This window comes from Crassostrea angulata, chromosome 8 (assembly GCF_025612915.1).
Source record: "Crassostrea angulata isolate pt1a10 chromosome 8, ASM2561291v2, whole genome shotgun sequence".
Taxonomy (NCBI): Eukaryota; Metazoa; Mollusca; class Bivalvia; order Ostreida; family Ostreidae; genus Magallana; species Magallana angulata.
Genome location: NC_069118.1, coordinates 57,334,484 through 57,346,234, shown reverse-complemented (window position 1 = coordinate 57,346,234; position 11,751 = coordinate 57,334,484). Strand labels below are relative to the sequence as shown.

General features: G+C 29.6%; 1 protein-coding gene across 1 annotated transcript; it reads right to left on the bottom strand.

Moving 5' to 3' along the window:
- Nucleotides 1-6,498: 6,498 nt before the first annotated feature.
- On the bottom strand, nucleotides 6,499-11,331 carry LOC128160206 (uncharacterized). The gene is made up of 5 exons (XM_052823492.1): nucleotides 11,164-11,331; nucleotides 10,947-11,063; nucleotides 10,660-10,785; nucleotides 7,076-7,192; nucleotides 6,499-6,831 (listed from the first exon to the last, which is right to left on the bottom strand). Exons 1-5 carry the CDS (start codon nucleotides 11,293-11,295, stop codon nucleotides 6,712-6,714), a joined length of 612 nt encoding a protein of 203 aa, XP_052679452.1. The 5' UTR covers nucleotides 11,296-11,331; the 3' UTR covers nucleotides 6,499-6,711.
- Between the last annotated feature and the right edge of the window lie 420 nt (nucleotides 11,332-11,751).

The window sequence follows — 11,751 nt, the reverse complement described above, 5'->3', positions numbered from 1 at the left end:
AAACGTCCTTATAACGTTACATATAAAACTGTGTTTTGCACCCTAATCGAGATAATTGTGGTTATTATGATGATGTAAATAAGTGATACATTTTGAATAATTAAGAATCCATAATTTCATAAAGAAAAGAATGCCATATCACAGCATTACAAGACTAAGCCTTTTTAAAACAATTTATATTTATACATTTTTGTTTTTACTTAATTAATTGTTTCAATATTAATGTAATAGTTGTAATTTTTGTTTAATTTTAAAGGCTGGATGGTTAACAAGTTAACCATCAGATCTTCTAAAAATTTTCAGAAATGTAGTATTTTAATGTTATTAAACAAAAAAACGTGATAAAGAAAAAAATCCATAGTTACGTTTTACCTTTTTAAATTTGGGTATTTTTATTATTTTTTGATATGTGGCTCTTCTTTCAAAAGAGATCAATACAGTTTTAAAATGGCCACGACCATCGAAAATTAGTTTTTGTATTGTTTTTCTGCAATGAATGCTACATGTTCCTTAATAGTCTGGATAAAAAAAGAAAAAAATATTTTTTGTATTTACATGCATCATTTATGAAATAAATGTTATTAAAATTATTGATAAAGCGGTTGTGAAGGTCACTAAAATGCTAGAATTGTAATTGTACATCAGTATTTTGGATAGAAGAAATAAAAAGAAATTCTTCATATATGTCCGGATTTCTTTAGTTTGTCTATATTTTCGTGCAAACTCCAATTTATAGGTGTGGCAAATTTTTATCTATCTATAAAATAGTTAGAATTGAATCATTTAGATTCGAGATCGACAGTTTTTATAAAGCCATGGATTAAGAAATAGAGGATGTTAAAATTAGCAAAATAATAAAATGCTTTTTGACAAATGTTAGCAGCATCCTTTGTAATCTAGATATTTGATGTTCCATCGTGGTTGAGTAGCAAACCTTACTAATGAGTGTATTAAATTCTTGGTCTGTTATTTAAGCATTGAATCATTATTGTTTGAAAGATGTGGTCTCATAACTGCAAAGGCGTGTGCATACAAATTGAATAACGCGCGCTAGCGCGTTTTGAAAATTAGTTTGCACTCACCGTTGCAGTTATGAGACCATATCTTTTAAAAAATAGTGATTAATGCTTACATTTACGTTTTTTTTTTAAGATTCAATCCCTTTCGGCAAATTATAATTATTTTTAAAAACCTCTGCCTTATTTAGCAAATAATGCGCAATTTACGGAAGAGCCATTGGAACAGCCGATTTACGGGGACAAGAATAGTACACAACGCTTTAAATTCAAATGATACAATATTGTTTTTCATTCTTTAATTTGATAAATATACCTTTGATATACTTTGAAATTAATCAATTGAATTCTTTTAACTGTTAATTTTTTTTTCATCAATGAAATGTCAATCAGCGTAAGTATACTATTAGATCGTGGTCCGGTTTGAAGTCACGAGGAGAGTCAGTCATGTTCTCCGAGTAATATTGAAGGAAGATTGAATGTATTCATACGCACCAGATTTGGTGATTAGGTCTTCTGTGTTATGCGTTAATATCACTCAAATCAATCAATGCAAATTAATAGGGAGAAGGAAAGTCAATGTAAATATCGGCACTTAACATTTTGTTTGCTGACGTCATATAAATTATCAAACTATAGTTCTGATGTTTTTTGGTAGTATTTTAAACAATGTTAATTAGAGATATCCAAAACTGTTTTCAATTTAGTACAATATTAATAACAATTTGATTTGGAATGATTTGTTTTGGATTATCATTATCTTAACCATCTTCGCTAGCCAAAGGTTTTCTGCCCCGCACCGCTTCTCACAAACCCTTGGCATATCATGCTATTAAAATTCGGGACTTTTTTTCGTCATGTGATCTCCTATCCTTATTTCAAATAAGTCAAGTAATGAAAGATGCCGTACTATAACGTATCTGATGCAGTTATGGCAGCCTCTATAGACATTGATATCGACAAATTGGAAGAAAGTTTTAATGCACAGTGTATTCAGGTGAAATTTCCTATATATTTCGAATTCATTCGAAGGTTGCAAGACTGGGGGAGGTAAATTCTCAATCTACGAGTACCTGTCTATGTTGATACACAATCAGGTGCTCTTAAATAGTATATCACCATTGAATAATTCATGCATCATTGAGACTCAAACAGAAAGACTATAAAAATAACGGTTTTGAACTATTCGTGTTAGAGACACTAGTGAATAAACAGTGCGAAAAACACTGTCGATTTAATCAGATATGTTTTGCATTTTTTGATTGGTCTAATGGCTTCAATAAATCCCAATCAAAATCCAGGAAAAAAATCCCGACTTTTGATAGCACGATATGCTAACAGTTCATGAGGAGCGAGACGGGTCAGAAACCCTTGGCTAGAGAAGATATATTTTTAAAATGTTTCCTTGTACGTAATAAAAATGGCTTCATGTTATCGTTTTTAGACTATTTTGATCAACATTTATTTTGTACAAAGATAAAGGAATATGATCAAATCTTAAAGCAAAAATATTTGGATATTTCCTTACTTATTTGTTTGTTTATGACCAAAAACATCACAGGTAAACGTATAAAAATGTTTTAAAGTGGTCAGCATATCTTTCATATGTTTTTACTTTCAATTCTGTTAATATTAACCAATGTAGCAATCATTTTAGGTTGAGTATTTTACGATGTTTTTATAGTAAACTTTAACCACCTCCTTCAATTCAATTTTCAATTCAGTTCAGTTTATTTTCTCAAACCATGAAAGGGTACCTGAGGTCAATCAGTATATATACAGTTCAAAAGTCAGAGGTGCATTTTATAAATTAATAGATAAGTAGTAGATAAATAGTAAATAAACACACAGATACAATATACACAATGAAAATAGGAAAAAGAACAATAATGGAGGACACACTTTTATATCAGACTGTATATTTTGATAATAAAATAACATAATTTTTCAGATCAGATTTGTAACATTTGTACAAGACATAAGTTCACAATGATTATAATTAGGTAAACGTTTCTTTTAGATTCCGTCACCCACTAATCCTAGTTGTTTTACGTTTTTTATATAACAAAATAACGCCAATATCTCGAGAAGTTTTAAAATTTGTAGTTTTATTCAGTTATAATACAAGTCGCATATCCAAAAGAGTAATACTGTATAAAAATATGTTTGCATTTGTATTTCAAATGTTATTTATTTACTATAATCAAACTTTTTTGTATAAATAATTATTGCCGAAATATTGATGTATCAAAATCGACGTTTAAAAATATTCATTAAAGAGAATATCCGTAGCAAATATATGCCAATTTATATAGAAAACAACAAAGTAATGCTAAAAGATAAGTTTAAGAAAATTAAAATAGAACATTTTACTTAAGTATATTTAGACGTATGTCACATACAGTGATTCTATCTGGATTTGAAAACAATATAGTTTTTAGTTATTTACTGTTTTAAGGTTTTAATATGTTAATATGTTAGTTATTTTAACTCCATATTCTGAATTTTCATTCACGCATATTTCATTAAATGAACAGGTTAAAAGACATTCTGTTTTCCTAAATTTAACTTCGGTCAAATCAATTTGCTGAATTCATTAACTGTTCTTGTCCAGTCATTCTGTTACATTCCTTTTGAAGGCACTTAATAAAAACCAAAGCATTGCTAAATGTGTGTATATATGTTAATGTACATAGGTCTGTGTGCAATATAGTCCAAATAAAAACAAATTAATTGGCACTTACTACAAAAAATACGATCTAGTTTAGAGGTACAGACACAACACGTAAGCTGTGTAATAAACAACTCTGTTTTAGTACATCTTGTATTGTGTTGCCTACCTTTATATAGTAATTATACCCTGAAACTAATTGCTTTCTGTACGAGACGGCTTTTAGCTGCAAAGACTGCTCGCTATCCTATCCCAAGGGGAGCTCATCAATGATATCATCCCGCACCTGTTGGTAATATAAAAGCTATAACTATGCTATCACTTTTTCACAATAAATTAAATAAAATAATTGGTAAGACCGCCCCCCCCCCAACCCCCAAAATACCTATACTTACGGAATCCACGAGTTGCTGGGTTTTTGAAGTAGCGTCCATGAGGTCACCCAGTCCTCCATATCTAAAGCTAATATTGTCCGCTAAACAAGTACAAGAGAATGCAAGGAATACAAAAACAATGGTATACATGTTGTTTTATTATGTCGAATACTTTGTGTGAAGATTAAATTAGATATTGGACGTTTAAATACGCGGGAACACAATGATAGAATCGTTAGCAATGTACCAGCTGTTGTTTATGATACATAAATTAATGTCCAGCGTGTTTCATTTAGCAAAAGTACACTGTATAGCAGTCCGAAATCGTATCGGCAGTAGGAAGGCCAGTAACTTTTCATCAATTTTTATTCAAAGTATATAACAACCACGTGTTGTACCTAATAAACGAATGGTCCGATATTCTTCACCATGATATCATTTTAAAGTTTTTGTCACATAAATATACTCCACCACAGACATTTTTAAAATTTTGAATGTTTTCCAATTAATTGCAACTGACGTTTACATGTAAATCTATGGACAATGCATGTATTATTAAGATAATGTAGAAAGTAACTGAAATTCATACAAATCTTTTGATGAATGTATGCATTAACTTTCTTTTTATTGAAAGTGAAATCAAATGAAACATTTACCATTTTTTATATGTTGTCAGTCCCATAAGTTTGGTTAATTTCACTTTCATTTTTATCTAGTAATACATATTTAAGTATTTGAAAATGATTCAAAATGATTCAATATCCCTTCACTATACATTGAATACCTTAAAAGGTATACATGCAAATAAAGTTCAATCGTAAAACTGAATATTCATTTGCCCGTTTATTGTCAATCTAAACATAAATAATGTATTTATTATCAAAGTACGACAGAAGTGAAATAATGTACATGTAAATGTAGTCAGTTTCTTAAAGCCTGGACATGTCTAAATCGTTAAATGCAACTTTTCCTAATTTTCAAATCGCTCCAAAAAGGAATTCATTTCGATATAAATCTATTCATGTGTTAATCCATTATGTTAAAAGATAATAACGTGATTTCATCAAACTGATATATTTACACTTTCCGATAAAGTCTATGCAATTTGATAGCTCCTTTTTTAAATGTACTTTATTATCATCTGTTGAAGAAAGACAAAACATCAATTGGTAAGAGATAAAATAATAAAATTATTTACGATATACTGTATATACGACTAAGTTTTATGCATTCATAGTGTTCTAATATCTCTGTTTTCATTTCATTCTCTAGAAATGTGCTTTAAAATAAAATAAATATTCATTCTCACATTAGAAATAAGAGTTTGATATTCATATGAAAATATGATAGTTGCGTTTAACATTTTTTTGGTAAACGGCCATTTGCTGGAATAGCGATTCTATCTAATCAATAACAGTAAAGCAATTTATACAAATTAATTTTGCAATGTCGTTAAGCTGTCATTAAATGACTACGTGATCAGAACTTATGTTTCCCTTTTGATTATTCACACAGCAGCAGTTTTTCATAATACATGTAGTTTTTGTATACAAATTAGAAAATTATGTAACGTTAAGACCACCATTTATGACTTGTAGTACATATCCCCAGGGTAACATTCTACTACATTTGTTGAGATGAGAATGACTGGAATAGATAAATAAGTACAAATTACTTACCGGCAAAATTCATGCACGCAAATTTGTAAAAGAAAAAATGAAAGAATTTGTGTTTAGGGTTTAAATTATTTTAATTGTTACGTTTTAAGTGTTATATTTTGACTATGAATAAAAAAGCATTGATTATATAAAATAAAAGTTTATCAAATTAACCAGCCAGCTGGTTACATTTGCTAAAATATGGCACACAAACATTTTTGTATGACAAATTAAAATAGAACATGTACTTTCAAATCAACGTCATATAATTTTATTATACTCTAATATCAAATACTGAAATCTGATTGGTGTAGACGCAGTTTGTGATCCGTTCTATTACCCTCGGCGCTAGCAAAATACTTGGCAACGGGTATCACGACGAATTGTTACATGCCCGTACATTATGTGCGTACGGTTCGCAAAAGAATTTACGTCATTCATAAAGAAGTCAGTTATGCGTTTGAAATAATGCATATAAATGATAAAGATACACACAGTAAAGTTCCCCTTAAAATTAACACATTTGGTATAATTAGCCTAATTGGAAGGGTAACAGTTGAAATTGACACCATTCGAAAACCATTTTGTCAATGGTTTCTGTCAATTTCAAATGTTACCCTCCCAAACAGGCAGTGTTAATTTATTTTTACCGAATGTCTTAAAGAGAATTATAAGGAGTAATTAATAGATTCCTGTAGATATAAACAATAAATTGCTTTCTTGAATAAGTTATACGTATCATTTGCACTTTTAGTTTTAATGTTTATATAATATGCCGTCTAAATGTTTTTTTTTTTACATTATTTAGTTGCAATGTTTTTAATACATTTTAAAAACATTTTAGAATAACTGGTCAAAATCAAACAGCTGATGTTTGACCAAGAGCACTTATGGCTTAAAGTCCTTATAAACAAAAAGTGGCTGTAACTGTAGTTGTCCAATTTTATTTACGGCATAAATAATCAAGGCTATAACTTTTAATCACGGTTTCTTTAGAAGAATTCAATAGGGTCAGAGAGAGTCTTCTCTAACTGTACTCTTGTGACGGAAGCATCGCCTCTCAGGTCTTTGTAGATCCTGACATGGATGTATCTGTTGAATCCGGTCTCAACCTGAAATAGATTGGACGGAAATGAGGCAAGAAGACAAAATGGTGTACGGAGTATAATGAATTCTTTGTTTAATAAATCATTATCTTAATTTATACTTCTAGAAAGAGTGAAAGTGTGAAATATCATAACGTGAGTTTTGGCTTTTTATTTATTCTATTAATTATATATTCGTTGAAAAAAAACTTCTATTATACATATATGTATGTGGCAACTTGCAGAAAAAAATCTTAAACACGTTGCAAACCTTGATGAAATAATTCTTTCCAGCGACAACCTGTTCTCTGTATGACACGGCGTTAAGTTGCAAGGACTGCTCTCTGTCGTAGCCCAGAGGGAGCTGACCAATAATCTCATCTCGCACCTGTCAGTAACAATACAGTAAAACCATTTTATATATATCAATTGGAAGTTACAGCAATGATATTACAACAAACCTTGTTTATAGAACTTTCAAGAAACCAAAGGAAATACATCTTTTTAGCACTAAATTGACATACATATATAGCAAATAAATCAGCTGACAGTACTTCAAACTATCGTACGTTATAAAAAGTCAATATTACCATCATATACAAAAAGTGTCTTTAACTTTTTCACTTGTTTTTTTTTTAATTCTGTATAATATTTACATTTGAGTATTTTATATATACATCTTAGAATTGCATTTATCTACAATGAAACTGGCAATGAAAAATATTTGTTATATCAATGATAAAATACGTTAGAGTTTTGCCAGCGGAGGTCTCAAAATTACTTCGTAATAGCTGTAAATTCTTAATGGCCTCGTTCGATGTATCTTGTCAAGAGGTTAAAATAAAAACTTTGTCGGGATTTGAATACGAATTCATATTTTTTCTAATATTACTCACGGAGTCCAAGATTTGCTGGGTTTCTGGGATGGCGTTTTTGGTTCTCCCCACTCCTCCAGCAAGTCCGCTGCTTTCGGTCAAACAGACAACGGACAAGGCAACAGCAACAAATACGAAAGTCTGCATGTTTGTTTAACAATGTTGAAAATGTTGTGAAGACTCGATGATATAACGAATCTTATATATTGTCGTATTGTCGCCATTGACCATCTGTTGTGTGAGATTACCACACGTAGAAAGCGCTGCAGATATGTCATTAGAAAAACATGTCGCAGTTAAGAACAGTTGTGTGTGATATTATCCCAATTAATAGGACATTTTTAATGCTGTCTTTGTTCTAAAGCATGGCTGGAACTTACTGAAACATTTTACTTCTCATCTCTGAACTGTATTTATTTCTAAGCATATCGGTGAATTCGTATTATTATGTAGCACAAATTGAAATCAACAGTGAACTGCGAAAAGTTACGAAAAGTTCATTTTGTAGAAAAAAATCTATATGAATAAATAAGTAAAACGTTTATGTACAGTCATTTCATGCATATCTTTTGCAATTTCATGCTATGGCATACAATTTTAATGATATTCTGAGAGATCATAATGCAATGATATTCGATTTTAATGCTATGACTAGGGGAAATGACATGAACGGCTTGATAATATGGTATGGTATGCTACGCTATGGTATGCTATGAGATTTGGACAAAAAAAACACCGCCGTTTAGAGAAATGTTCCAAACATTTTGAATTAAAATTAGAAAAAGCCAAAGTTTACCACTAATCTGCCATTTGAACATTTACTCTTTTTTAAAATAAAAGCATTTAAACCAAGTTAAAATCATGTATGGTATGCTATGATATGTATTGACAAATGAGAATTCATGCTTTGGTTCGAGATTCCAGTGCTATTGTATGGGGTTCTAATGCTGTGGTATGAGGTTTCAATGCTATGCTATTGCATGGTGTGTGTTGTAAAAGATATGCATAAACTGACTCTAGACAATTTAGGAATTGATTTGTTATTAATATTTTGTGAGTGATTATTAATTTACAATTACAATTAAAATTACAATTCTTGTGTATTTTTAAAAATCATATCAGAACAAAAGAGAAGTTTAACGAGACATAGCCACTGTGATATGAATACCAATATTGGAAAACCTGAATCACAAGAAAAGTAATTTCTAGTGCTATTAAGTATAAATTCAAACAAAGTTAAAAAAAATTGAAAAGTTGAAAAAATATCCATTAAATTTTTTCACAAGACTGTCGTCATTTAAAGTTCTAAAAAACGATCGAGCAATCACAAAAATGTACCTCATTTTTCTGTTAAACTTTAAATAAATTAATATATGGAAACTTAATGACATATGGTTTTAAAGTAGACGTAAAATATTAATTTTTGTGAATTGTTTGCATGCGTCCTAAATATATATCAGAAAAAATGTTATCTTTATGTCTTGAAAACCTGCTTTAATCGAAATAATATTGGTTGTAATAATAATGTACATTAGATTACCATAAACATTTAAAATAATCAGAGTCCATAATCTCATAGTGATGAAAACGCCATGTTTCAGCATCACGTGATAAGATCTTTTTTTACATTATTATGAAAAATACATTCTTTATTAATTCCTTTTTTTGGATTAGACGTATAATTTTTTAAAGAAATTAAGCAATTTAAACAAAGCAATTTTTTAATGAATAAATAAATTATTCATTACCAGGATATCTATAAAGTTTTCTTTTAAAAATAACTAAACTACTGTTAATGTACATTTATCGGTAGATAATAGAATATATATATATATATATATATATATATATATATATATATATATATATATATATATATATATATATATATATATATATATATATATATATGCAGTCCATGATTATGTTTAGATGGTACATGTTTTTATAGATCAATAAACTGGTTTGAGCGGAATCAAGTAGATATCAATCTGTTTGTTTCTTTAAGACACTGAATCACAACCAGTTTCCTAAAAACATAATAGAGGCGAAAATACTCAAACAATTCTCAAACTATGTAAATTTTAGCAAAATAATGCATATGTTTTCCCGACATTTATCAACAACATCATAAGTAAAATATTTGATTTTATAAAGTGGTTGATCATAGGAAGCATTCCTAACTAATGAATTTATTACTGGAACTATTTTTAACCATTATAGAAATCTTTTTACACTTCTACGTTCTCAATTTCCTTAACATAATTACAACTGTTATGAGTGTATAAATCGATATATCAACAACACAAAAATGGTTTAATCAATTATTTCATTAAATCTTCAAATTCAAATTACGCACTCAATTATTTGACATAAACTCATTATTAGCTAAGTTTGGCTTCTTTCGATTGCGTAAGACAGGTGGCCGCTTAAATGAGTTAAAATATAGTGGAAATCTAAACGGACGGGATTGAAACTGGTCGCTCGTGGCGAGTGGCCGTTGATTAAAGGTGGCCGTAACAGCAGGTGCGACTGTATTTTATGTTTACTTTGTAAATTTTTAGAAACGGGGATTTAAATGTAAAACCTTTTGCCGTAGTTGGCTGAAAATGTTTCATATTTATTTTCTTTCGTTACTGTTAATATCAACCATTGTGAAAATAACTTCAGTTCTTTTATTAAGCTTCTTACGTTGAATTATAATAGCCGTATTTAAAGAAATGGAGTCGTTTAGCCATTATGAACATAGAATAAACATTTGATATAAACATCCATCTCCTGCTGCCCACAAGAATAAAAAGTACAGTTAGTAAAATTAATTTTCAAATAAAAAGTTTTTTCACTTTTAATTTAATATGCGTTTGTATGTGTTTTTTTAACATAAAATAGCAAAACAAAAATGATTTGATAATTCATATTAGTTCAGATTTATTGCAATTATGAATAATCATCGTGAATAAAATGTGGTATCAAAATTGACGTTTGTATCGAAGACTTCAATGGGGTCAGACAGAGATTTCTGTAGCTCTATGCCCGTTAGTACAGTCTTCCCGCGAAGGTCCTCATAGATTATAACGTGAATGTATCGGTTCCATCCTGTCTCAATCTAAAACGATGAACAATAAATTATAGAAAAATTAGGTCTTAAAGCTTGCTTCTGCAATTAGAAATTTAAAAATATATTTATCAAATGTCTTTTCATATAAATGTTCTAACGATGTGAAATGTATAACTTTATTTTAGTACACCATGTATAATATTGCCTACCTTTATAAAGTAATTAAACCCCGCAACTATTTGTTCTCTGTACGAGATAGATTTCAGCTTTAACGGCTGCTCTCTGTCGTATCCCAGAGGAAGCTGTCCAATGATATCATCTCGCACCTGTTGGTTATATAAAACATTACATATGTCTTATCACTTTTGCATAGGAAATTGAAGAAACTAATTTGTCTAAAATTAAAAGAAAAAAAAGAATACTCACTGAGTCTACGAGCTGCTGGGTTTTTGGGGTTGCATCTTTAAGTTCACTTAGACCTCCAACCCTAAAGCCTATTGTGTTATCCGCCAAATAAGCACAAAAGAACGCAAGCATCGCGAATGTTATAGTATACATGTTGCTTTTGTAATGTCAAATACTTTGTGAAGTTTTAATGAGATAGTGGATCTTATATATAGCCCATGAAACAATGATTAGATCGTTAGTAATGTAGCAGCTGTTGTTTTTGATAAGTGAATTAATGTACGAAGTAAATCATCTGCCGAAAGTCTAGCAGTCCAAATAATATTTGGAACGATATTACTAATAAAGTTCAATTGAAAGACTGAATATCATTTTGCGTGTTACTGTCAATCTTAATATAAATAATTTATTATGGTATTGAAACTAGATATACACTTACTAAAACGATGCAATTTGATGTTAATGTATTAATGACTTCATTCAGTAGGTAAGTAGATAACTATCTAATTAAATTGAGCAAATATGCCTCATACCTGTACGATTTCGGCGTATAATGGTATGTAATATAAAAGGTTTTTTTTTAAAATCTACCTTATAATTTGTTATTAA

Coding starts and splice junctions, on each gene's coding strand:
- LOC128160206 (XM_052823492.1), bottom strand. CDS start 11,295: ATGTATACTATAACATTCGCGATGCTTGCGTTCTTTTGTGCTTATTTG. Junction 11,064..11,163: donor CCCAGCAGCTCGTAGACTCA/GTGAGTATTCTT, acceptor TATAACCAACAG/GTGCGAGATGATATCATTGG. Junction 6,832..7,075: donor GAAAGAATTATTTCATCAAG/GTTTGCAACGTG, acceptor AATCTATTTCAG/GTTGAGACCGGATTCAACAG.